General features: G+C 35.8%; 6 protein-coding genes across 10 annotated transcripts in view; 3 read left to right on the forward strand and 3 right to left on the reverse strand.

Moving 5' to 3' along the window:
* Positions 1–5,396, forward strand: part of LOC105270050 (carboxypeptidase M) — a 12,886-nt gene extending 7,490 nt beyond the window's left edge. Inside the window, exons 6-9 of one of the 3 annotated variants that reach the window (XM_011310728.1) lie at positions 538–842; positions 1,066–1,242; positions 1,589–1,681; positions 4,149–5,396. In XM_011310728.1, the coding sequence (XP_011309030.1) occupies positions 538–842; positions 1,066–1,242; positions 1,589–1,681; positions 4,149–4,337 (764 nt within the window). In that variant the 3' untranslated portion in view covers positions 4,338–5,396. Of the gene's footprint in view, positions 1–537; positions 843–1,065; positions 1,243–1,588; positions 1,682–1,927; positions 2,743–4,148 lie in introns of those variants that run through there. The other 2 variants (XM_011310729.1, XM_011310730.1) reach the window with 2 other exon arrangements.
* Positions 5,397–5,481: 85 nt separating this feature from the next.
* Positions 5,482–9,051, reverse strand: Sep4 (septin 4). 3 transcript variants are annotated; one of them, XM_011310731.1, is made up of 9 exons: positions 8,957–9,051; positions 8,059–8,235; positions 7,577–7,669; positions 7,052–7,217; positions 6,836–6,986; positions 6,495–6,660; positions 6,196–6,352; positions 5,917–5,998; positions 5,482–5,851 (listed from the first exon to the last, which is right to left on the reverse strand). In XM_011310731.1, the coding sequence occupies exons 1-9, from the start codon at positions 8,964–8,966 to the stop codon at positions 5,693–5,695; spliced, it is 1,161 nt and encodes a 386-aa protein (XP_011309033.1). In that variant the 5' UTR covers positions 8,967–9,051; the 3' UTR covers positions 5,482–5,692. The 3 variants fall into 3 exon arrangements, with proteins under 3 accessions (XP_011309033.1, XP_011309035.1, XP_011309034.1); XM_011310733.1 differs by having other exon boundaries at positions 8,059–8,239; positions 8,957–9,036; XM_011310732.1 differs by lacking the exon at positions 8,957–9,051 and adding an exon at positions 8,608–8,617.
* An 897-nt stretch (positions 9,052–9,948) lies between these two features.
* Positions 9,949–11,196, reverse strand: rdgBbeta (cytoplasmic phosphatidylinositol transfer protein 1). Its single transcript, XM_011310735.1, has 2 exons — positions 10,971–11,196; positions 9,949–10,906 (listed from the first exon to the last, which is right to left on the reverse strand). Exons 1-2 carry the CDS (start codon positions 11,019–11,021, stop codon positions 10,088–10,090), a joined length of 870 nt encoding a protein of 289 aa, XP_011309037.1. The 5' UTR covers positions 11,022–11,196; the 3' UTR covers positions 9,949–10,087.
* A 1,666-nt stretch (positions 11,197–12,862) lies between these two features.
* Positions 12,863–15,925, forward strand: LOC105270053 (uncharacterized). Its single transcript, XM_011310736.1, has 2 exons — positions 12,863–13,006; positions 13,513–15,925. Exon 2 carries the CDS (start codon positions 13,545–13,547, stop codon positions 14,616–14,618), a length of 1,074 nt encoding a protein of 357 aa, XP_011309038.1. The 5' UTR covers positions 12,863–13,006; positions 13,513–13,544; the 3' UTR covers positions 14,619–15,925.
* Positions 15,926–16,238: 313 nt separating this feature from the next.
* On the forward strand, positions 16,239–20,201 carry MFS10 (major facilitator superfamily transporter 10). The gene is made up of 3 exons (XM_011310740.1): positions 16,239–16,471; positions 16,903–17,126; positions 17,812–20,201. The coding sequence occupies exons 1-3, from the start codon at positions 16,402–16,404 to the stop codon at positions 19,006–19,008; spliced, it is 1,491 nt and encodes a 496-aa protein (XP_011309042.1). The 5' UTR covers positions 16,239–16,401; the 3' UTR covers positions 19,009–20,201.
* A 426-nt stretch (positions 20,202–20,627) lies between these two features.
* On the reverse strand, positions 20,628–23,680 carry LOC105270055 (protein CIP2A homolog). Its single transcript, XM_011310739.1, has 2 exons — positions 23,302–23,680; positions 20,628–23,214 (listed from the first exon to the last, which is right to left on the reverse strand). Exons 1-2 carry the CDS (start codon positions 23,401–23,403, stop codon positions 20,884–20,886), a joined length of 2,433 nt encoding a protein of 810 aa, XP_011309041.1. The 5' UTR covers positions 23,404–23,680; the 3' UTR covers positions 20,628–20,883.
* Positions 23,681–23,945: the final 265 nt, after the last annotated feature.

The raw sequence follows: 23,945 nt of genomic DNA on the forward strand, positions 1-23,945 counted from the left end.
GAATATTTATTCTTCATTCGGGAATTCATATTCAGAATTCGAGAATATTTATTCTTCATTCGGGAATTCATATTCAGAATTCGAGAATATTTATTTCTCATTCGGAATTCATATTCAGGATTCGAGAATATTTATTTCTCATTCGGGAATTCATATTCAGGATTCGAGAATATGTATTCCTCATTCGGAATTCATATTCAGGATTCGAGAATATGAATTCCTCATTCGGGAATTCATATTCAGGATTGAAAAAAATGTTGAAAAAAATTCCCGATCTGCAATACATATTCCCGATTCGCAAATATGAATTCCCAAATTCGAATTGAATTCCCTCATACCCATTCACATTCTCAAGTCCGAGGTAAAATTAATCCGAATGGAGCTATTTCTCCCGAGGGTCTCCGACACCTGGATGAGAGTGATCCCAAGCCCCGGATCCCAGGATCACCCTGACCATCCCAAATAAAGATCGAACACCCCGAAAATCTAAAGACCCCACCCCCTTCTAGGAGTCGGGATAAAATCTAAAGGAAACAGTCATCAAAGTGTTTCAGAGTTATTCATCAACTCCCAGCATATCCCCAGATGATGATGTATTCCGTCATTTGTCATTGACATACGCCCAGAATCATGGATCTATGTATCGGGGTGAAGCCTGTTCACCCTCTCAACCTGGCTTCAAAGATGGAATAACCAATGGCGCCGAATGGTATCCACTCACTGGTGGAATGCAAGACTTCAATTACGTCTGGAATGGATGCATGGAAATTACTTTTGAATTATCTTGCTGTAAATATCCACCAGCTCAGGACCTGCCACATTATTGGGAGGAAAATCGTGTTGTGAGTTTTTTCTTTCACTCATCGATATAAAAAAATAATTCAATTCCAAAAAAATTAATAGTAGTCCAATATTTGCCGGGATTTTTACATCGGAAAAATTTTGAAAAAATCGAAAACATTCGTCCATTCAAAAATTTGGAAAAAGATTTTTTTTTTTTTTTTAATTTTAATATTTTAATTTTAAACTCCATTGAAAGTAAGGGAACGCAATTTTTGTTTTCAGTCCCTCATAAAATTCCTCGCTGAGGCGCACCGTGGTGTTCATGGTTTCGTAATCGATGAAAATGGAAATGCAGTTGAGAGGGCATCAGTCAAGGTGAAGGGACGGGATATCAGTTTTCTCACGACCAAATACGGTGAATTCTGGAGGATTCTATTGCCTGGAGTCTACAGGCTCGAGGTGAGTGGCTTTCGGATATCTCGAGTGCCGATCGAGATGAGGGGATGACTCCTAGGGAAATACTTGATCCTTTCGATATATTCTGGCACTTCAGAGCTTTCTCAAAGTAACTTTATAAAAATGGCACTGAAATCCATTGAATCATTTCAAACTCTGATCGAAAATGAACGATTCAAATGAATCGAGCCAATAGAAATCGAAACGTAAACGAGCGTGACCTTGAAATCGAAATTCGTGATTTAAGCGTCGAAAATTTATTATGTACCAAAAAAATTTTTTAGTGTATTGAATTAATACAGGTAGCAGTGTAATTGATAATGATAATTGGAGTAAATAATTTTTCAAGGTCTACGCGAGCGGATACACCCCGAGAGAAGTTGAATTCATGGTTGTAGAGGAGCACCCCACCCTCCTGAACGTGACACTCCACGGAACGAAGGTAAAGTCCTCTGAAAATAATAAAAAATCAAGAATTACCACCTGAACCTCGAATAATTCACTAACACACCTGGCAAGTGATTATCACAACCTAGTGCTTGACGAATGCTAAGAAAAAAATCTTGAATCGAAAAAAAAAATAGATAGAGTGGTCGTGGGATTGATAACGCGAGAGGATAAATTTAACGAATACAGAAGTGGAACAAGAAAAATTGCATGAGGGGAAAACAAAGGCCTGTGGTTTCAGAAATGGACACAGAGTGATGTTTGGGGACATACGACCACTGAAAGACGTCATACAGCAATGTCCTCACCGCACCTGGATCACCCGGTACAGGAACCCGTCGACACCGACTCCATCGTCTTCCCTAACTCCTAATCTTAACCCCTCATTGACGTAGTTTATCCACTGGAATAACAATTCGACGAAGAGAATTCCTGTTTTTTTTTCGATAAAAAATTCATAGCCAAATGGAATTTACCTGGAAATTATTACGATTAAAATCCGAATTCATTTTAATTCTAATTCTAGAAATTTTGAATGGTTAACTGGAGTGGAAAGTGCATTGGGTTTTCAGTTAAATTTCTCTCGTTATCGATTAATTGATCGGAGGAAGAGTGCGTTCCCATTTTTGATGGGAAAAGAGAAATAAATCGCCAACCGTTTAAGGTTTGGATGCCAATGAAAGTTCACGGGAAAATGCATGTCTGAAGAACTACTTTTGATCCCGTTCCACGGAAAACGGGAAAATGCGCGTGACCTTGAAATCGAAATTTGCGAATTCGATTTTGATAATTACGTATTCATCCGAAAAGTGTTCAACCTTTCCAGCATTGATCATAAAATTCAAATAAATCAATCATCCAATAGAAACGGCCTGGAAATGCGCGTGACCTTGAAATCGAAATTCACGTGCTATTGAAGTAAAAATTACCATCAGCAAGTGTTTTCCAGCTGAAATTTCCCTGGCTATCGAATGACATCGGTTTTATTCCGATTGAAACAGAATTTTCCGTTCATCTGTATTTTCCCTTGATGATAAATAATTAGAATACAATGTATATTTAAATTGCACAGTTTTTTCCTCCCCCTCTTTTTTTTATAGTCTCACAGATTATGTAAGTATTGAAAAGTGATGTTTTCTGGTTTTTTTGCTGGGAATTGAGATTTTCGGTGTTAATTCGATTTGTATTGCTTGATTAATCATCTGCATGATTGGGTTTTGAGGGGAAGGGGGAGAAGGTGGAGGCAATTAACGAGGGGGAATGGTGGGGGTGAATTTTTGAATGAGGTGAATTTTTTCTCCAGTCTCTAAATATTTTTTCTCATCACTGAAATCATCGAATTGACGATAAAAATTATCAAATTAAATCGTCGATTTTTCGAAAAATTTCACTTCAGTATTAAACTTTTTCCTCTTTCTCCAACTGTTCCCTCGTAATTCATGCAACCGTATAATATCATTCAGCACGATTCTCCTCTTTATATTACAACTGAGACGACGTGAAAAAAAGAAGAAAAAAAAATTTTCAAATTAGATAGTGAATCGGGAAAAATTCTCGTGTTGCTATTATTGCCACGCCGGATATATCTGGAATATATTCGAAATATAATTTCGATCCGCTGACAATTCGCGGATGGGAATCCCCTCATCGTTGGAATTAATTGAATAGAGGAATCGACAGGCGATAACAAAAGACCCGATAAAATCAATTCATCTCCAACCAGTGGTTTTCTATAAATAACAAAATGTCCTCGACCAAAACGTTTAAACCTCTTGCCTCCGAAGATAAAAATATTGTGTCAAATAAAATGTGAAACGAGGAGAATCGATAGTGTAAAAAAAACACTTGCTCTACTTTTTATCATTTAAAAAAGATTCATCAACTATTTTCGATGCAGACATGTCCGGTTTTATATTTACACGTGATATTTTCATTCGATCCCACCGATCCATCACTTATTCATTTTTTTTTCCACATTTGTCTGTCCACTTTAGCCATTTTTACCGATTTCTCTCGGCTTTCAGAACGATAATTGTCACCGATCAATCGAATAATGAGTGGATGGAATAAGGAAGTGAAAAATATTGAATGGAATTGATCCATCGCTTATTCTTATTTTTTTCGATATTTTTCTGCCGATTTTTACCGATGCCGATTTATTTTCCAGTGAAGTAAAAAATTACTGGATAAATAAATTAAATAATGACGTAAGGAATATTGACTTATATCGATCGATCATTCAATGCTATTTCCTCACCATTTTTCTGCCGATTTTTACCGATTTTTTTTACCGATTTTTTACCGATTTTCAGGAAAAAAATGCCGATTTCATTTTATTTTTCAGTTCTTCAAAAATTGAAGAGTCCCCTTTAACATTCCATGCACTCAGACCATTTCCGATTGATAAAAATGAACTAGAATATTAAAAATAACTATTAAAATCTAATGAATTGATTGAACAGAGGGTGGATAATCACGGAGATCATTACGGAAATGCTGGACCCCCAGGAAGATATCCAACTCGTGATTACACACATCATTATCGTCCTGGTGTCAATGGGCATCAGGGATCGGCTCAGGACAGCAGCAATGGAATTTTTTCATCAATCAGCACTGGATTCAATTCATTCGTGACCAATTTGTTTGGCTGATCGTCAGCTTATCGACCTGCGGGTGGTGCTGCACTTCTCTTGGTGATTGTGTCATTAATGCGGTATCTGGGACCAAGGGAACTCCTCGGGGTCGTCATTTTCATCGCGAGAAGACACAAGATGTGATCCCAATCGTTTGTGTTCAAGACAAAATTATTTATCTCCAGTGGAAGCTCTCCAGAATTTTTTTAAAAATTTATTTTAGAAAAATCCTTGGAAAAATCAATTGGGATTTAACAAAATTTTTTGATATTTTTAGAAATTTTGAGAATCGATTAATGGATTCATCACAATTAATCAATTATTTAATTATCAATCCAAATTAGTGAATCAACGGATTAATCGGTAATTTATGATTGTTTAATTCGTTGATTAATGGATTTTTTTTTTTTGGAGTTGATGAAAATTGGAATTTCAAGAGAATTTAATGGGAAAAGCTCTTGATTTTTCCGAGACCCATATTTTTCTCGATCTTCCGAAGAATTGGGGAATGAAAAAACGTGAGATCAGTGATCGTAAGAATTTTTCAATCGATCTAGGAATAATTTTCACTCCCTCGAACGAAAAATTTTCCAACCAATAGTTTAATGTGTAATTGATGCGTAAGAATTATTTATTATCTACTAATTAAGTACTTAGTGGCACTCGTGGAGGAATATAAAATCACCCCTGACCATAACGAAAATGTTAAATAAACAATAATATTGTTACACATTGCAGATGAATAATAAAGTTTTAGAGAAAAAATTGATTTTATTTTTATTTACTAATTACTCATTTGTCTTTATTGAAATTTTCGGTTATATTCGATACCTAGTGTGTTCAAGTGACAATTGTTTATTCGAATGCCCTTGAGATATTAATAATTATAATACTGCTTACAAAAAATCGGAAACATTTTTTATACTTTGAGTTTTCCTTATTATCTGATTTTCCAGTGGAGAAACATTTCTGGATTATATTTCACCAAATATCCAAAGAAATCACGACAAAAATTATTCCAATCGAATTTCCAGAATATTAAGTAATTTTTCAATAAAAATAAATCAATATTTTATTTTATTAATAAATTTTCACTCAATTTTTATGACGATTTCATTTTTTCAGGGAGAACACCGCGAATATCTCGGAATCGGAGAGAGCAATCGATATTTTTGTAATAACATTTTTAATGAGTAAAGACGAGAGCTACAAAAAAGGTCCCAATGAAAATATCTCTATCTCCCTTCCGTCTGAAGATATACCCAAAAAATCGGTTGCGAGTACAACGATCATTGTATAAAAATAATAAATCAATTGTAATCGAAATATTTGGTGGAGCATTCCAGAGTATTTACCCTGATTACGTTAATTACTCAAACATCGATAATACTGTTGCGCTTTTTGTCGATCTCCACAGAATCCAAATCATTCCCGAGACTTCCAACTCGTCCCCGAAGTCCACCACCACCGACTTGACCACTTGCTTTGAGTTTCTCTTGCATTTGCGCAAGAATATCTTGCATCCTCCGGATCTAAAACAATTACCAATTAATACCTACCCCATCAATTAAAAAATTCCATATTAAAATAAAATCACCTCTTCATCCTTCTGCAATAAAAGCCGATCGGTATCAGATATACTATTCTCGAAATGAGGTCCAGAGTCTCTCTTCAGTTTGCTGAATGTCAAATTAAATTGTTTATCAATATTAATCTACGATTAATTTATATAATATCAATAAATTGGTGAGCATCATCCGGATTTATCCCGATAAATGGGATAAATGAGATAAATCGGTAATAAATTCTATTTGTTTTCAATGATTTTTCATTGTTCTAGGGTTTATTGGATTGAATTAATTAATTATTAAATAACCTTCTCTCCCTGATGGCTTGCTGAGAAATTTGAGAGATGCATTGGGCCCTGAAATTCTCGTAATGAACATCCTGGGTCACGTCCTTGAGATCCTGCATGTGAGTTGATATCAACATTGTTCTTAATTTAACAAAATCGCTGTGTTTTGGATTTTCCACTGAAACCAATAAACAAATAATAATTAATACCAAATTATTCTCCCGCCAACGAACGCTGACGATTCACTTTCAATCAGTGGAATTTCACGATTAAAATTTCTCGTCGTTATTCTTTTTCGTAATTAATTTTTGGTTTATTACCCTCGACTACTCCCCAGGGATATTGTCTTCCTCTGACTTTTCTTCCAGCAACTTCCAGGACAGTTGAGCTACCAACGACTGCAAATGGCACTGTTGCTTTCAGCTCCTTATCCTGTTGTTTAAATTCCTCATCCTCGTCGCTGTCGCAATCGGGGAATTGATAAATCTGTTGAAAATTCATCATTTTCACTATTTATTTCATTCTTTCTTGACGAAAAGTCGAACCGATTTTTTTACCGATTTTTTTTAACCGATTTTTTACCGATTCTTTACCGATTTTTTACCGATTTTCTCTTCGATTTTGTTCTTTTAAATTTTATTATAGATAGGTAATTATTCACTTGAATCTCGTGCTCCTCGATATCCGCCAAAATTCGTTCCTTCAATTTTTTCACTTCATTCGTGGTGAGTGTATCGGCTTTTGCAATCACTGGTACGACGTTAACTTTTCTATGAAGACGTCTAAGTACTTCCAAGTCCAATTGTCGCAATCTGTACATTCGTAAATAATTCGTAATTATTTAGTAGGTTGAAGGGATAATTTTTAAATAAATTACCCGTGACCGTAGGGAGGGATGAAGTACAGGCAACAGTGGACTCGATTGTCCTGAATATTTTTTCGGTTCAATCCACTCTCATCGGTGAAATATTGCCTGAATTGTTCGTCGATATACGCAGAGCATGCCTTCCACGTGTCTTCACAGTTGACAGGATCACCAAAGCCTGAAAAACAATAAAAATAATATTAAATAAATAAATAAAAGTCAATTAACTAATTAATTCAGCAGCGAATTGACAAACTGGAATAAGCGCGTATTTTTCACTGCCGGTTTTCAGCCGATATCTCGCGATTGAAGGGACATACGCCATTTTTTATATGAACATTTATTGTTGAAAATTATCAGATCTACAAAAAAGGTCTCTATGAAAATATCGTTACTTCTCTTTAATTCCGAGATATCGGCTGAAAACTGGCACGGAAAAAAATGAACTTATCCCAATTTATCAGTTGTCGAAGGAATTTTATAAATTGTTAAAAAAATTATAACAAATTCAATGCAAAATTGCATGGGGTCATTCACCTGGTGTATCAACAATCGTCAGACGCAATCGAACTCCTCTCTCTTCGATATCCATCGTCTTTTTCTCGATTGCTGTCGTTTTTTCCACTCTCTCTAAAACCCCAACCGATCATTAACAAAATAAAAACAATAAAAACCGTCATCAATTAATAATAATAATATTTCCCGAGTCCAGCCATCGACTTTCGGGCACATTAAAAATCATTCAATCAAAAATAAATTCGACTTTTTAAAATTCATATAGAATTATTAAAAAATTATCACGAATTGTTAATATAAAATAATAAAAATGGAGATAAATTTATTCGACTGTCAATTAATCATTCGTTGGATAAAAATCGATTAGACCGATGAATTAAAATTGAAGTAATTGGATAATAAATTCCTCGGGAGTTTTGATGATTTTTTTTTTTTTCGTTTTTCGAGCACTCGATGTTTTCTGGACCCTGGATTATTTTTGAATGTTTGGATCTGGCATTCACCTCCGACATCTGGTATTTTTCTTTCCTTGTAGAGATCCCCGAGGAACAAACTATTAATCAAGGTCGATTTACCCAGTCCTGATTCACCCAAGACCATAAGTGTAAATTCAAATCCTCTTTTCACCGATTTCCTGTGGACCTGTTCCGGAAGTGTTGCAAAACCGATATAGTCCCTGTCTTGCTAAAAGAAACGTTAAAAAAAATACGAAAAACATTTTTTTAGTATTAAATTTCTTAGCAACAATAAAAAATAAAAATTATCTAAAGATTATGAATTCTAATTAATTTTTCACTCCAGCCAAACGGGCGTCTAATATATTTCTAAATACAAATAAAAACAACTAAACAATTACCATCAGTAATAACAATAGAAATAATCTCAATAAATAATCCACATCTGAATAAATAAATAAATAATCTTTAATTATGGATTATGGGGTGAGGGGTCGTGCTGGTGTGGAGTAAAGGAGATATTAATTGAAAAAAAATGATAAATTATGTTTAATAAACTAATAATTTATTGAAATATTGTTTTTGGGATATTCTTACCCCCAGACATGAAACAAATCACGGAAAAACATTTTTTTAGTATTAAATTTCTTAGCAACAATAAAAAATAGAAATTATTTCAAGATTATGAATTCTAATTAATTTTTCACTCCTTGTATTTCTAAATACAAATACAAACAAATAAACAATTACCATCATTAATAACAATAGAAATAATCTCAATAAATAATCCACATCTGAATAAATAAATAAATAATCTTTAATTATGAATTATGGGGTGAGGGGTCGTGCTGGTGTGGAGTAAAGGAGATATTAATTGAAAAAAAATGATAAATTATGTTTAATAAACAAATAATTTATTGAAATATTGTTTTTGGGATATTCTTACCCCCAGACATGGTGTTAATGGTCAACAAACCGGCGTCCGGTGTTGCAGGGGCGTCGAAAACACGAGAGAGACTGAATGTACATGAATTTACTCACCCTCTTATTGCATTTGTCGTGTGCGCACCCTCACCCCCACCCGCCCAAAACGAGATCAATAATTCTCCCGTGAATTTTCCATTTCAAAACGCTTCGTCTCATGAAACATTCCAAAATCTAACGCGCGAATAAAAAATAAACGAAACGTGAATTTCGAAAAATTCAACTTCTCCGCAATTTCGAATTGAAAAAAATGGAAAAAATTATTTAAAATTCATTAATTAATTGAAGTTATTATTAAAAAAACATGGGGTTGACCCGGGGGATAGGAAGAATGCACGGAATTAATTAAGTTAATTGTTTATAGAGTTTTATAGGGGAAATTGCGCAATGATTGTGGAACAATTGGGGGATGAAATTTAAAACGCTTGATTTATTTGGAAATTCGGGATTTTATGGGAAAATATCAAGAGACCTTTTCTCTCGGGAATTTTATGGGCTATAAAAAAGTTATCTGCCATTTTTTTCGTAAATCGATAGTTTCTGGAATAAATCGATGATTAATGTTTTTTCCGTGATTATCGATTTGAAATTTGAAATTTTCTGAAATAATCTTCAAATAATTAACAATAAAATTTTCATTCTGTTGTTTTATACACTTTTATTACACAATTACAGTTTCAATTCTTCATTATCATTTCAAATTCAACGAACCTCGATGTGCATTACAGCTGATCGATGAGAGTATTGATGAATCAAATAAATATCTCACGAATCGGAGAATGAATTCTCCTTCACTTACAAACAGAAAAAATTACGAAAAAATTACGAAAAAATTCAAAAAAAAAAAATGTTGAACAGAACAATTAGTATCGAAAGAAAAACGACAAAATTTTGAAGATCACAGATCTGAATAAAAAAATTCTGGGCCTGGAGTGCCCAAAAAATGTGAAATAATTGATTTGCTCAACTATTTATAATTAATTATGAATTTTGTGATGACTAATCCCAAAATTCTAATTAAATTATTTACACTAGACAAATAATTCGGACGATCTAAGCGATAATCACTAGTAATAATGATTAAATTTCGTAGTTACGACCAAGAGAACCAAGAGCGATTAGCAGAATCATTAGGACTCTTAGGAGATGATGGAGTTGATCCGAGTGGAGTACCTGGTGATGATTGAATTGTCTCATCATTTTTAATCTGAATTTTTTCATTAGTGGCTGCATGCATTTTTTTTTCGTACTCTCGAACGTCTTCGATGGACATCTCGACCCACTGGTCGATCCAGGCGAAGGCCTGGCGATGTCCAAGAAGAAGAATATCCCTGATACACTTGTGAATAAAATCCTCAACACGTGTCTGCAATCCCCAGACCTCAAAGGACGCATCCACAAGTTTATAGGAACACATTATGGGATTTGTAGTGTCACGCCAGCCTTCCACGAGTGGTCCTCGCCCAGTTTTTTTCGACTGAAAAAACTTGGGATCCTCTTCCTCTTTGTAATGCTTCGCCGACAGTTCATCATACGCTATATCGATGAAGTCAACATCTCGCTGTACCAATTCCACTGGTGTTATTCCTAGACAGTTTTCTGTTGATCCGTTGTTGTCCTCGTACCGTGTTTTGATGGATATTTGAAATTTTGGGAGAAATGAACAAGTGTATTCTGTTATGGTGAAGGGATAGTAGTTCCACGCCTTCTCTGTCACGTAAAATATTCTAGGAATGAGGGCTTGAATCCAATAAGGCAATTTACTGGACAGATGAATTCTTTTTTCTGTGTACTGTCCTCTCCCATGAACTGGATCCACACATTCAGAATTCTCCACGACTTCAACTCCTTCATCAGCATCTGACTGCTCATGACTGTGTCTCGCGATCATGTAGAGCTGTCCCACCCGATACTGCACAAGAAAATAATATTTTTATTATCAATAATCAATTAAACTATTGCTAAATAATATTCACCTCTTCAACAGTCAGAGGCATGCATATCCTGTACTCCTTGGTGAAGACCATCCTGAGGACTTCAGGACTTATCTATTTTTTTAGTTATTAATTTCAGATATTTTTTGGAGTGGGTGTCTCTATTTTTTATTCACTAACAATAACTTTTTCTTTGAAATCATGAATTCCTGGGGAAGTCGTGGATGAGGAATTCTCGCCGGAGACAAAACAATCGACCATTATGAAGTTCAAAGAAGATTGATTGAAGTAGAGGGTCAGTTCTGGGGGTTGGAGTGACCCCCGCGGCATCGTAGTACTCCACCCCAAGAGAGGGAGGGCGCCACACGCAATCCTGGGGTGTCCAGGAAGTCGACGGGGTGAATTTTATTTTCTGCGGTATGAATGCTTTTGTTTTTTATTTGTTTAACTGGAATTTAGCCGGGTGTTGACCGAGTGGAAGGGGGAAGCCATATCCTGTGGAATTTCAAATAAAAAAAATTTTCAATGTATTGAAGATATACTAGTAATGAAATTATGTTTTTAGAATGAGCGCGTGGGCTAATGGGCAGCGTGCTTGCCTTCCACGCGGGCGGCTAGGGTTCGATCCTAGCACCGTTAATTTTTTTTTTTTTAAATAAATCCAATTTTTTCTTTTGTAACTGGTTAATCAATGGAAATATTGTTTAAAAACTGAATAGCTCCTCGATTGTCATGTTCTCCTGATAGTTTTTCGAAAATTTCGAATTTTTCACTTTCAGTGAAAATTTCAGTGAATAGCTCCTCGATTGTCATGTTCTCCTGATACCTTTCCTAAAATTTCGAATTTTTCACTTGCAGTGAAAATTTCAGTGAATAGCTCCTCGGTTGTCATGTTCTCCTGATACTTTTCCGAAAATTTCGAATTTTTCACTTTCAGTGAAAATTTCAGTCAATAGCTCCTCGATTGTCATGTGCTCCTGATACTTTTCCGAAAATTTCGAATTTTTCACTTTCAGTGAAAATTTCAGTCAATAGCTCCTCGATTGTCATGTTCTCCTGATACTTTTCCGAAAATTTCGAATTTTTCACTTTCAGTGAAAATTTCAGTGAATAGCTCCTCGATTGTCATGTTCCCCTGATACTTCTTCAAAAATTTCGAATTTTTCAATTTCTATACTTATACTTTTTTTACTCGATTGATTAGACATTCACAAAAGAAAAAATTGGAATTATTTTGAAAAAAAAAAAATGAATGGCGCTAGGATCGAACCCTAGCCGCCGGCGTGATAGGCAAGCACGCTGCCAATTAGACCACACGCTCATTTAAAAATTAAAATTTCATTAGTAGTATATCTTCAATGCATTGAAAATTTTTTTTATTCAAAATTCCACAAGATGTGGCTTCCCCCTTCCACCCGTTCAACAGCCGGCTAAATTTCAGTTAAACAAATAAAAAACAAAAGCATTTACACCCCAGAAAATAAAATTCACCCCGTCGATGTCACCATACCATTTTTTGAATTTACGCGGTGGCCACTTTTTTGGCGGGTAATTCAAATCTCGAATTATTGAAAAAAATTACATCATTGTTTCAATAATTATTACCTCTGCTTTTTTTTCATATTCTTAAATTCATTCACAAAAATAAAACACTTTAGATATTGTTACAATAACGAAGATTATTATTAACTATTAATCATTAATCATTGATGAATAATTATTTTATTAAAATATCTAAAATAAAATTATCAAAATGCATTATTATTATTATTTTTATATCTATATTACAATACTTATTATTATTATTATTATTAATTATTGATTTTTTTAGTCATTCCCGGAATTATCGACTAGAGCTTTCCATTTCTACCGCAAAATGGAAAGGCGTAATTTCTCCTCGGTAAAAAAAATATTCTCCAACCGAATCTTAACCTCAATCCAATGAATAATGGATCCAATCCAAAACGACGGGTATTGTTGAAATAAATTACGCCAAAGAATTTTTTTTCATCATTCGTCAGTCGAGTGCAACGATTCCATCAGCTCATCAGCACGAGGGATTCATCAAGTCATTAATTGTGAGTGAAAAATTCGTAGAAATACTTGTAAAAATTGAAAGCCCCGACGCGATTGGATTCGATTGGTTTTTCGCCGGATTCCAAAATTTTTGCAGGTGAAATTCAATGAAATGTTTAGTCGGTTTTTTGGGGGTTTATTTTCATTGGAAGTGGGGGTGGGGTAATTAAAGAATGTAACGTCATTGGTATATTTTCCATGCAGATTTATAATTAAGAAGAATTTATAGATATTATGGAGTTATTGACACCGGAAAATCGGCAATCAAATTCATGGAAACGTTTAATTTTGAAAATCTCGGAATCTAGCAGAGATACCGAAATTTGTGTAGAACATTTTTTGTAGTGTGAATTCTCCTCTTTAAGAAAGGTCCTCACAAAAAAATCTCTATCTCCCCTAGATCCGGAGATATCCCCCGAAAACAGAGACTTTCCACTCGTAAATTGATGAGATCCTCTGAAAAATCGGTAATTTCTCCCCATAAATTCATAAAACGATCTTCATCCAGGAACAGACGAACGGTAGACTGCCCCCAGGAAAATGCCAAAACACAGTCGTGATCCGAGTGAAGATCGAGACCGTCGAGGATGGCGTCACGATTCCCGATCGCTGGAGCGAGAGCCAAAAAGAAGTAAAAATCGTCGAAAAAGATCGCGAACACCAGGCCAACGAGACAAAAGTCCCTCTCGAAACCGTCGATTTCGTAGCCCCAGCATCTCAACGACCTCAACATATCGAGAGAGAAGTCAATCGAGGGAACGACTCCATCGTCGTCGCAGCAGATCGCGAAGCAACGAGAGATCGTCAAACCGATACCCCAAAGTTCCAGAAAAATCCTCCAGAGACAATCACCAGCCGAATAAATCGGACATTGAGAAATTGTCAGGTGCCCTGAGCAATCAGATCCAGCTGAGTCCAATGATCGCGGATGACGATCTAAATGAAAAAATTCTCCCGGAATTCGATCCCGAGTCCAAGAGAATGAGCGTCGACGATTGGTTGACTCGAGTGAATCATTGCGCTGATGTTCGTCATTGGAATAATTGGCAGAAATTATATCTAGCTACCCTGAGACTCAGGGGATGCGCCAGGGGATGGTACGAGCAAGTATCGGTATCAGACACTCCATTTCTCAGCTGGAGAGAATTTTCAATGGCAATTGCTGAAAAATTTCCCTTTACCAAAACCGTTAGCTTTGGGGAATCACTCGAGGAAATGGTCCAGTTCACCAGTGACTCCAGCGGCATGAGTATCAAAGCTTATTATTACGAAAAGGTCAATAGGATAAACAGGTTAAATTTTGAGGTGAGTGAGGAAAAGATATTTGATCTGGTTGTTCATGGAATCAGTGATGCTGATGTCAGGATGAAGACGTGCATCTACTGCAGGGAGAAGAGTCTCGCGGAGCTCGATAAGTTCTTTGATATTTTCTTCGGGAGCGATGGCCGGAGGAAGAATGAGGGTGGTGAGGAAGGGAGCAAGAGGAATGGGAAGAATCATTTGGCTAGGAATTTTAGGAAGCCTGATAGAGCCAATGGTTGCTTCAATTGTGGTGAGCATGGACACAAGAAGAGGGCATGTCCTGGATTACGAAGGGGTAATTCTCAGGATTGAGGGGATCTCTACCCCTGCAGGGATTTACTCCAACGATGAAGGGTGTCCTTGTTGTTCAGATTATCCTGGAGGTGCTGGAGAGGATTGTGCATTTGGAAATTGCAGATTTCTAGGGTCGGATTATTCTTCAGGAGTTGGTTCATTCAAGCGTCAGTCGTCGCTCGAAAAATTCACGGGCAAATCAAATTTTTGGGGGAAAGCATTTCAGTTTTTTTGGATTCATCCATTTTTATTTGTTTATCCCATTTTTTTTTTAGAAAGTCATGGAGTTTTTAGGTAATCAGAGATTTTTCTGAATGATTTATTACTTTAGGGTATTTTCAGAGGGAATTATATCCAATTTCCTAACGAATTTGATTTTTCAGTGAATTTTTTTCTTAGGATATATAATGTAATTAGAATATTTCAGATAAAAATTTATAATCATAGGTATGAAAAATAATTGATGGATACAGCGGCCTGTACGAATTGTTCTGAGATCTTCGCGATTGAAAAGTTTATAAATTTCTCTTTTTTATAAACTTGAGACAGATAATGGGCCCGATGGAAGACAGATAATGGGCCCGATGGAACAATTTGTATTGGAAAATCAACAGCTGTTCTCAATTTTTCATTCAATTTCACATAGAAATCGATGCACAAGTCATTTTTTAATAAATTCCCGTAGAATTCTCAAAGGTCCAACGACTTTTCAATAGAATTTCGTAAACATTCAGTTTATTTATTGCATTTTTCCATATTTATTCTCGAATTTTCGTCAAAGGGCCGTTTATAAATCTCAAATAATTTTTACTCTCAATATCTCGAGCTCAACATTTCATTTTTATCATTACGATTTTTTTACTCATCGCGCCCATTTTTTTTCATCGAATTTTATTGATCCTACGAATATGTTATTTTCCAAGATGTAGTGATTGTACTGATCCATGTACAATAATTTTTTTCTTCATTTTTTTTTTCCACAGGCAAGTGGAAATTTTGTATTACGAATCAGTGAAAAAGGAAAATCAACATTTTCTCGTACGTCAAACGGAATGTGTTGAGAGGAATTCCAAAATTACCATTCAATTGTAAACATCTCGTCGTAGATTTAAAAGGGCGTAATTACAATTTTTCCATTGAGGAAATTTTCCATTTCCGGTCGGCAAATGAAACTTTTTCCCAGAATTTTCCACGAAAAATTGTGAGTAATAAAATGAAATTTCCATTTGCAGATTACATACGCCCTTTTCACTCTACGTCGATAATCTGCGGTAAAAATCACTTTGTCGTTTATACAGAATAAAACGATTATTTTTCATAAAGAATTGTCTTCTCAATAATTATTTAAAAATTTCCCCGCACATCAAAAAATTTAATTCAATAAATTAATTAAAATTATTCTTTTAGTTTTGCAACTGAATCACATAATAATAATTCCAAAAACTCGAAGGCTGTGTTCCGGAATATTTTTTTATCAAATCCTTAAATATCTGCAATTTTTAATAATAAATTTGAAATAATTTTCCAGCGCATGCGCCAGACGTTTCCCGCGTGAATTCAAAATGCACTCCCGATGTTAACCGAACGAAAAATTGACAGCTATTCGGGAGTGATCGTGCCCCAGCTGTAAATCCAGGATTTTTTGTCAATGTGTGTGTTGTTATTGAGAAAAAAAAAAGTACCACCCATCAGTCCAGTGGTGCGTCATTCCGTGAAAGTATTTGCAGTCTAAAAATTGTGAAAAATTAAACAAAAGAATTATCCCGATTACCATTAAATAGTCATTAAATTACGGAGTGCCATGGAGGTGTTGGATCCAACTGTCACTCATGATGATGCCCCACTTTGTGTTAATGATTCTTTAGAAAAAGGTAAGCAACATGTGGAATTATTATTAACAATAGGACGCGCGTGGTAATTCAATCAATTACTTGACATTTTTATTTTCAACCGCCAGTCATTGGAGTAACGAGAAAATAAAAATAATCCTCAGGCTTTTTTTCCTTTTCTTTCCGTCACAACAAAGACATTCACAGTAAATGGTCACGGATGTGGAATTACTATTTTCACGTTCTAATAACAGACAATTACGAAATTCAATGGACTCCATGCCTGAGAACAGATTAGGCTTAACAATTTTTTTATTTAAATTTTTTTATCGCAGAACTCTAGATCTGCAATAAATTAATCCCCTTAAAAAAATTAATTTCCGGATTTGCGTAATTTGCGGAATGTAATTGTAATTGTTTATTATATCCTGTTTTTTTAGTTAATAATAAATAAAATAATTATGTGATTTCAGTGACTCTGAGGCAAATTCCGAGTGACACAAAGTCATCTGTTAAAGCGAGACATGTTCTGGGATTTCTAGGATTTCTAGGTTTTGCCCTAGTTTATGCAATGAGAGTCAATCTCTCAGTGGCTATTGTCTCGATGGTAAATCAGACAGCATTTCCGGACAACGACAACGAGACAAACACCGATGTCTGTCCCAAAGTCATTCCAGTCAACGAGACATTCATTCCCGTAAGAAATATTTAAATATTCACAAAAATTCCGTCCCTCCATCAATTTCCATTAATTTAATTCAATCACTCGATCCTCCAATTAAAAATAAATGTCTTGAGACAATAGAGGGGATGGAAAATAAAAATTCTGGGGCAATCCTTTAACTTCCGCAAACGCAAAAAAAATTTTGCCACATTTTCGAATTTAATTCAAAATTCTACGGAATTCCGCGCGGATCGGTAGTTTTTTTTTGTGAATTCGAATGATATCGTATCATTTTTGGGAATACTAGATTAATTTTAAGAGGTATCGCTGCTGGAGACACCGGAAGAGTACAAACTGATTATTTGATCAAGTGGCAGAAAAAAAAATCGTCACATTTTGTTATGCTATCAGAATATTGGCCGTATTCTCTTATCATCCACCAACACTGTCCCATTTATAATCGAGAAACAATAGAGCTGTCGTCCTCAAGGCCACCAGCGAATTCCAAAAACCTATAATTTTCCAAAAAATATTTACATACCGACAAAAAAAAATTATTACCCAAAAATAAATAATCAATAACAATAAAAGCCACTATAACAATAAAATCTAAACAAAATAAAACAATTTGTCATGGAGTCATCAACTTAAAACTCTAAACAGAATTTTTTTTTTTCAATGAAAAGAAAAAATGAGAGAACAATAAATGAATTTGCAGAGCCCAGGAGAATTCAACTGGGACGAGAAAACCCAGGGTGTGATCCTGGGATCATTTTTCCTGGGTTACGTTATAACGAATGTACCTGGTGGTCGAATGGCGGAGAAAGTAGGTGGAAAGCTGGTGTACGGTCTCGGTGTATTGCTCACAGCAATTCTGACAGTAGTAAGCCCATGGGCAGCCTATTGGGGTCTCCCAGCATTTCTTGTTGTTCGTATCGCAGAAGGCTTCACCGAGGGTGTAACATTTCCAGCGATGCACTCAATGCTTGCCCACTGGGTGCCCCCAATGGAGAGAAGTAAATTCGCAGCCCTGGTATACGCGGGTTCAAATTTCGGAACAGTGATATCCCTCCCACTGAGTGGATGGCTGTGCTCTCTGGATCTCTGGGGTGGTTGGCCCCTAGCCTTCTACTTGTTTGGCAGCCTAGGAATAATATGGTACATATTCTGGTTATTTTTCATCTACGATACACCAGCTCAGCATCCAAGAATCGATATCCAGGAGAAGCTGTACATCGAGGCGTGCGTTGAACCAAAAAATGATAATGATGACAGGGGAGTACCCTGGCTGTCAGTTCTTACATCAGGACCGATGTGGGCGATAACTATAACCCAGTGTGGTCAGGCATGGGCATTTTACACACTCCTGACGGAATTACCAGCGTATATGGACAGAATTCTTCATTTTGATGTTCAACAGGACGCCCTATTGTCAACTCTTCCCTACCTATCAGCCTGGATAATGGGCCTGGTGATCTGCAGTCTAGCGGACAATCTCCTGGAGCGGAGGGTCATGACACCCTTGACATCCATGAAATTCTGGAATACCATCGGCTCACTGGGACCTAGTCTCAGCTTTCTCGGGGCTATTTGGGCTGGGTGTGACAGGGTATGGGTCATGATCATGCTGGCTGGTCTTGGATCACTCCAGGGGGCTATTTATGCTGGAAATCAGATGAATCATATTGCACTAGCCCCGAGGTATGCTGGAACACTTTATGGCATCACCAATGCTGCATCCAATGCCTGTGGATTTCTTGCTCCTTATGTTGTTGGACGACTCATCGCTGGGCATGAGACACTCTCTCGGTGGCATGTTGTTTTTTGGCTTGCTGCTGGCATTAATATGCTGGCTAATTGCTTTTATTTATTGTTTGCGTCGGCTAAGGAGCAGCCCTGGAGTCGAGGCAGTTGATGATTTGATCATCGCGGAATTACCAGGCGATCTCATTCCACCAGTGCTGATCGACTCGCTCTTAGCGCATTTTAAGGGAATTTTTATTTTTTCTTTTGGTGGATTCATCTCTGAATTTTGGGGATTGTTCACTGATTTTTTTAGGGGAGGAATTTTGGGGGCTTTATTCCCGCATTTTTCGGTTCATTTGAATATTAGAAAATTCATCCAATTTCCATTACTTAATTTTTTACGTCTGGAGTTTATTTTTCGACGAATTTTTATTGAGATATTCTTTTCTGTTTCATTTTTGGTTATCAGTTATTTTATTAGAGATAAATTTTCATCATTTAGAACAATTGAGGAGTTGCAGAATAAAATATTTCAGTTGAAAAATAGAAATTGTGATTCAAGGACGAGAAAAATCCGGAATTCAGAAAAATATCGGGAGAATATCCTACAGATTTCTCAAGGAATCTCAATAAAACTGAATCATTCATTTTTTCAATGAAATATTAAATAAATTAACATCTGTCATTATTTCCTGGAATATCACATCATTAATTAAAAACCTGCATTTCTTCTAAATTAAAAATGTTTCTTCGCAAAGAATTCAAGATTTTTTGGTGCTCTCTTCACGCACCGTAAGATAATAAACAAAATGGATAATCACAAAAGCATCAACAGTATAAAAAAAATACCAAAAAAAAAACGTGAAAGGACTTGACTAATTAAATAATTTATTCTCCCAAAAAATCGCACAATTCGCATAACTAACGAAACATTTTAAAGAGAATTATTTCTATGATGAATATTTATTGTTAATACAACAATAATCTTTGTTGTTGATATTTGTTAATTGAACAGTAGAAATAAACTCAGGATTTCGATAAATGGATAACGAGTTGCGTGTGAAAAGTATTTGTAAATCAATTGAAATTTCGATGACAATGGAAATAACAAAAATGCCTTGATTGATTTTAATTGATGAACTAATAATAACGGAATAAAGAGAACATGATTAAATTAATTGTAATGGCAAATACAAAGGTACAATTTCAATTAATTTTTCACATTTTAACATATCCGAAATACGTAAACAGTATAAATTTATGAATTAGTGGAAAATTACGTGAAATTCATTGATAATTAGGGGAAATTATTACCAGTGGAAAGCAATAATCGATTAAATTAATGATAAATTACCGTAGAGAGTAATCCAATGAAAAAGAGAATAGATTTTTAATGAGTGTAAATAAAAAAAAAATCACAACAGGATGCAATTTTAATTGCTTTAATTTCTTAATTAATTAATTAAATATAATTAATTATGTTAAGAAACACTGGAATTACATTCCTCGCAAGATAATAATTACAGTATTCTAAAGTTATAAAATCATGATGATAATAATTACTGTCGATAATTGTATGAAGATGTAAGAAAGTTATATTTACGAATAAATATTGTCGAAATGGAGCTAGAGATTTTTATTAACAAAGTATTACGTGAAATTTATAGATTCTCTGAATTTTTCATTTCAGAGATTAATTCGCAAATTTCAATCAATTATTTTTGCACTCAATTATTCTTTGGTAAATATATTATAGTAATTAAATATTATTATATAAAACATAAAGAATCATGTCTTAATAATGTTTTTATTTTACAAAATTACAAAATCCTTATAAATGTGAATTTTCAATTGTAAAAATGATGTCGTACCTAAAACTGAATTATTCAAGCATTTCCAGTCTTATAATTACATTAACATTACAATTTTCGTCGTTTTCCTTATAAAAAAATGGGAATAATCTAGATTAAACGTCAAATTGTCTGAAAAATATCGAAGAAATTCAAATGGAGGGTTAAAAATATTTTTTTTTCATTTTCTTTCATCAAGAAGTTTCATTCTGACCAGCATCTTTTTTCTGAGCAGTGAGTGAATAAATCATGTCCCTCATTCTACTTAAATCCGTTAACTCAGTCTCCAACTTCTTGATAGTCTCTTCCTTCTCAGCAATAGCAGTCTCATAACTCTTGCACTGTCTCATCAGCTGTGCACTTTCCTGCTTGAGTGCCCCCATGGCCTCCATAAGGCCCTCATTTTCCCTGTCCTTCTCCTGAATCCTCTGCTCCCTCTTGGCAACACTCTCCTGCAATTTCCCAATGGTTTTCCCCAATTCCCTATTTTTATCGACCAATTCCTCGTTATCTTTCCTGAGCCCCACCTTCTCTCCCTCCACCTCCTTCATTTTTTTCACAAGTCCCTCAATCCTCTCGAGAGCATCTTCCAATTCTCTCTTGATCTCAGAGAACTCCTCAATACTCTTGGACTTCTCAGCCACAATTTTCCTCAATCCCTGAATCTCCATCCTCTGACTCTCGTGGATCTTCTTGCTGTCCCTCTCAGCTTCAGCGAATCTCTGATGCAGATTGTAGTTATCGCTCTGAACAATCTCCACGTTTTTCTGTGAAGAAAACAGTAGCTCGTGGAGTTTTCCCAATTCAGAGGTCATAAAGGATATCTTGTGCTGGAGGAAAACACCATTTTTCTCAGCAGATATCAAACTTCTCCGCAAATTGTCCTCTGATTTTCTCATTCCATTCATCTTGGTCTCATACAACTCCATCAATTCAGTCATCAAAACATTCTCCATCTGATTATTAGCGATTTTCTCCTGGTATTTATCCAGAATTTTCTCAAGTCTCTGCAAGTCCTCGAGAGATAGCTTCCTTGGCTTCTCAAAGTCCTCGACCTTCTGCTCCAAATTCGATATCTCCAGGGGTTTTTCTATGAGCAGAATGTTCTCCAGATCAGTGAGAGATTTAGTCACACCCAGAATGCATTCCTGATTGAATCCAACTGAAGAAATCAGAGACAGTGTCTTGGATTTCGTCTCGAAGTCGCTTCTCAATATGGAGACAGCGAAAATCAATTGAATTTTTTTGTTCTGAATGAGTTCAGTGTAGAGAGTCAGCCATTTGGAGTCTGATGTAGCCAAATCCGAGATTAGACAGAGAAGATTTACGTAGAGAGGAGTCGAGATGTTTTTTATGATTTTCTTGGGGTCATCATCGTCGATTTTCTTCATCATTTCCCTGATCCTGGGCTCTGGCACAGACTGACTGACGTGCATTCTGTAATTCGAGATTTTCGTCAACTCCTGGATCAACTGGATCACCTCAATCGCCCGGAGATCATCCTCCAGGATGTCCTCAGATGTCATCAGAGACACCACGAAGTCTATTTGAGGTACTGAGAGAATATCCGAGCTCTTGTTTCTCCGGGAGTCCACGACAACAGTCTTCAGGAGGGAAAGACTGCTGATGGAGATCCTGAATTTTTTCAAACATCTCAGAGCAATTCCCGTCAGCTGTGGGTGAAACTGAAAAATTCCTGGGATTTTCAACTTGAGGATGGACGTGAAGAACTTGGAAATAATCTCCACAGCTTCAGGACACTTTCCCTCCAGCTTTTCAAGGACATCCTTCAAATTTTTTGTATAATTCTCGTAATTGATGAGATAATTTCTCGTCTTTTCGTGGCACCTGACCTCCTCGAAGAATTCCACAGCCTCATTCAGGACTTTGAAATCATTCTCCTCGAGGGTCTCCTCGATTATTTTAAATGTCAGCTCCACGAAATTAAGGATGAACTGCTCTGGAATTTCGTAATTAGTGTCTTCCATGATTAAAAGAATTTCACAACAGAGGATTTTTATTTTCGGAGTATTGGTCTGCAGTCGGAGAAGATTCCTGTGAAATTTTTTGCTGTTCACTGATTCGACTAGAGTGTAAATTGCTGGTGGATTTTTTCTGCATAGATTTATCAGAAGTCCGAGGGAACTCGTTATGAGTTCAGGGTCTTGGGAGGGATTTATCCACTGGGTGAGGGTCTGGATGAGAGCTGGAAGATGAGACTCTTGCCAGTGGAATTTTATACCTCTCGTTAATCGTTTCAAGAGCTTCAGCAATTTTATTCGTTTCTCGGGGATGAGGGATGTGGAGAGGAAAGGGGAGAGCAGCTGGGGAAATTTGTAGATGTGGATGAGAGAGTTCAGGGCGGTGGGAAGGGTGGATAGGGCCTGGAGGAGGTCCAGGACACTCCACAGGAGCGGATCCATCGGTGCCAGCTTCGAGGTCAAGGTGTAGAGGGTCTCGTAGAAGTCTGAAGCTAGTGGAGATCCTGGAGTGAAGACCAATAGGTCTTGGAGAGTTGTCAAGACCTGAAATTATTAATAAAATATATTTTCAAATTATAATAATAATTTAATTTCCTTTTGTACATTCGTCGGTTTATCATAAATACTTACTCCGAGATCTCGTTGAAGAACTGCTGTTGAAGTATCATTAGGATTATTCAGGTACTCCTTAGCTGATGATACGAAAGATTTCAAACTGTCGTTTCTCTCCATTTTAATTATTCATTAATATTTATTTATTTATGTATTTTGGGAATTAATTGAGATTATTTATAACTTGGAAGTCGTGCGTTTCGAGGTTATGGCATAGTGTCATTTGGTTTTCTATTTATCGAGGGGTAATTCTAATTAATTAGAGTAATTAGAGTAATTCGTAGTCTTTTCTTTTTTTTTATTGTTAATTAAAATTTACTTGTGAGAAAACGGAAAATTAGAATAAAATAGGAAAAAATGCTGGAGAACTCGAATTTGTTCATGCGCACCAGTCACATTTGAATATTGAATGGACCAATGGCAATCGGTCTGGAAACAGTTCGATGAAATGGCGGGAAATTTGAAATTGGGATATTATATCTACTAGCGCCACTCGGTTTCAAATGTTGTGAATGTTTTAAATTAAAACTTAACCTCAAGGTCGGAAAATTATTTTTCATATCACACGCAGGTGTATTTCTTATCTCTAGTCAAGTACTTTCCTGTTCTTCCCCACGGGCGTCAACAACACGAATGATAACACGTCACACAGATAATGAACG

This window comes from Fopius arisanus, unplaced genomic scaffold (assembly GCF_000806365.1).
Source record: "Fopius arisanus strain USDA-PBARC FA_bdor unplaced genomic scaffold, ASM80636v1 scaffold00077, whole genome shotgun sequence".
NCBI classification, from domain to species: Eukaryota; Metazoa; Arthropoda; class Insecta; order Hymenoptera; family Braconidae; genus Fopius; species Fopius arisanus.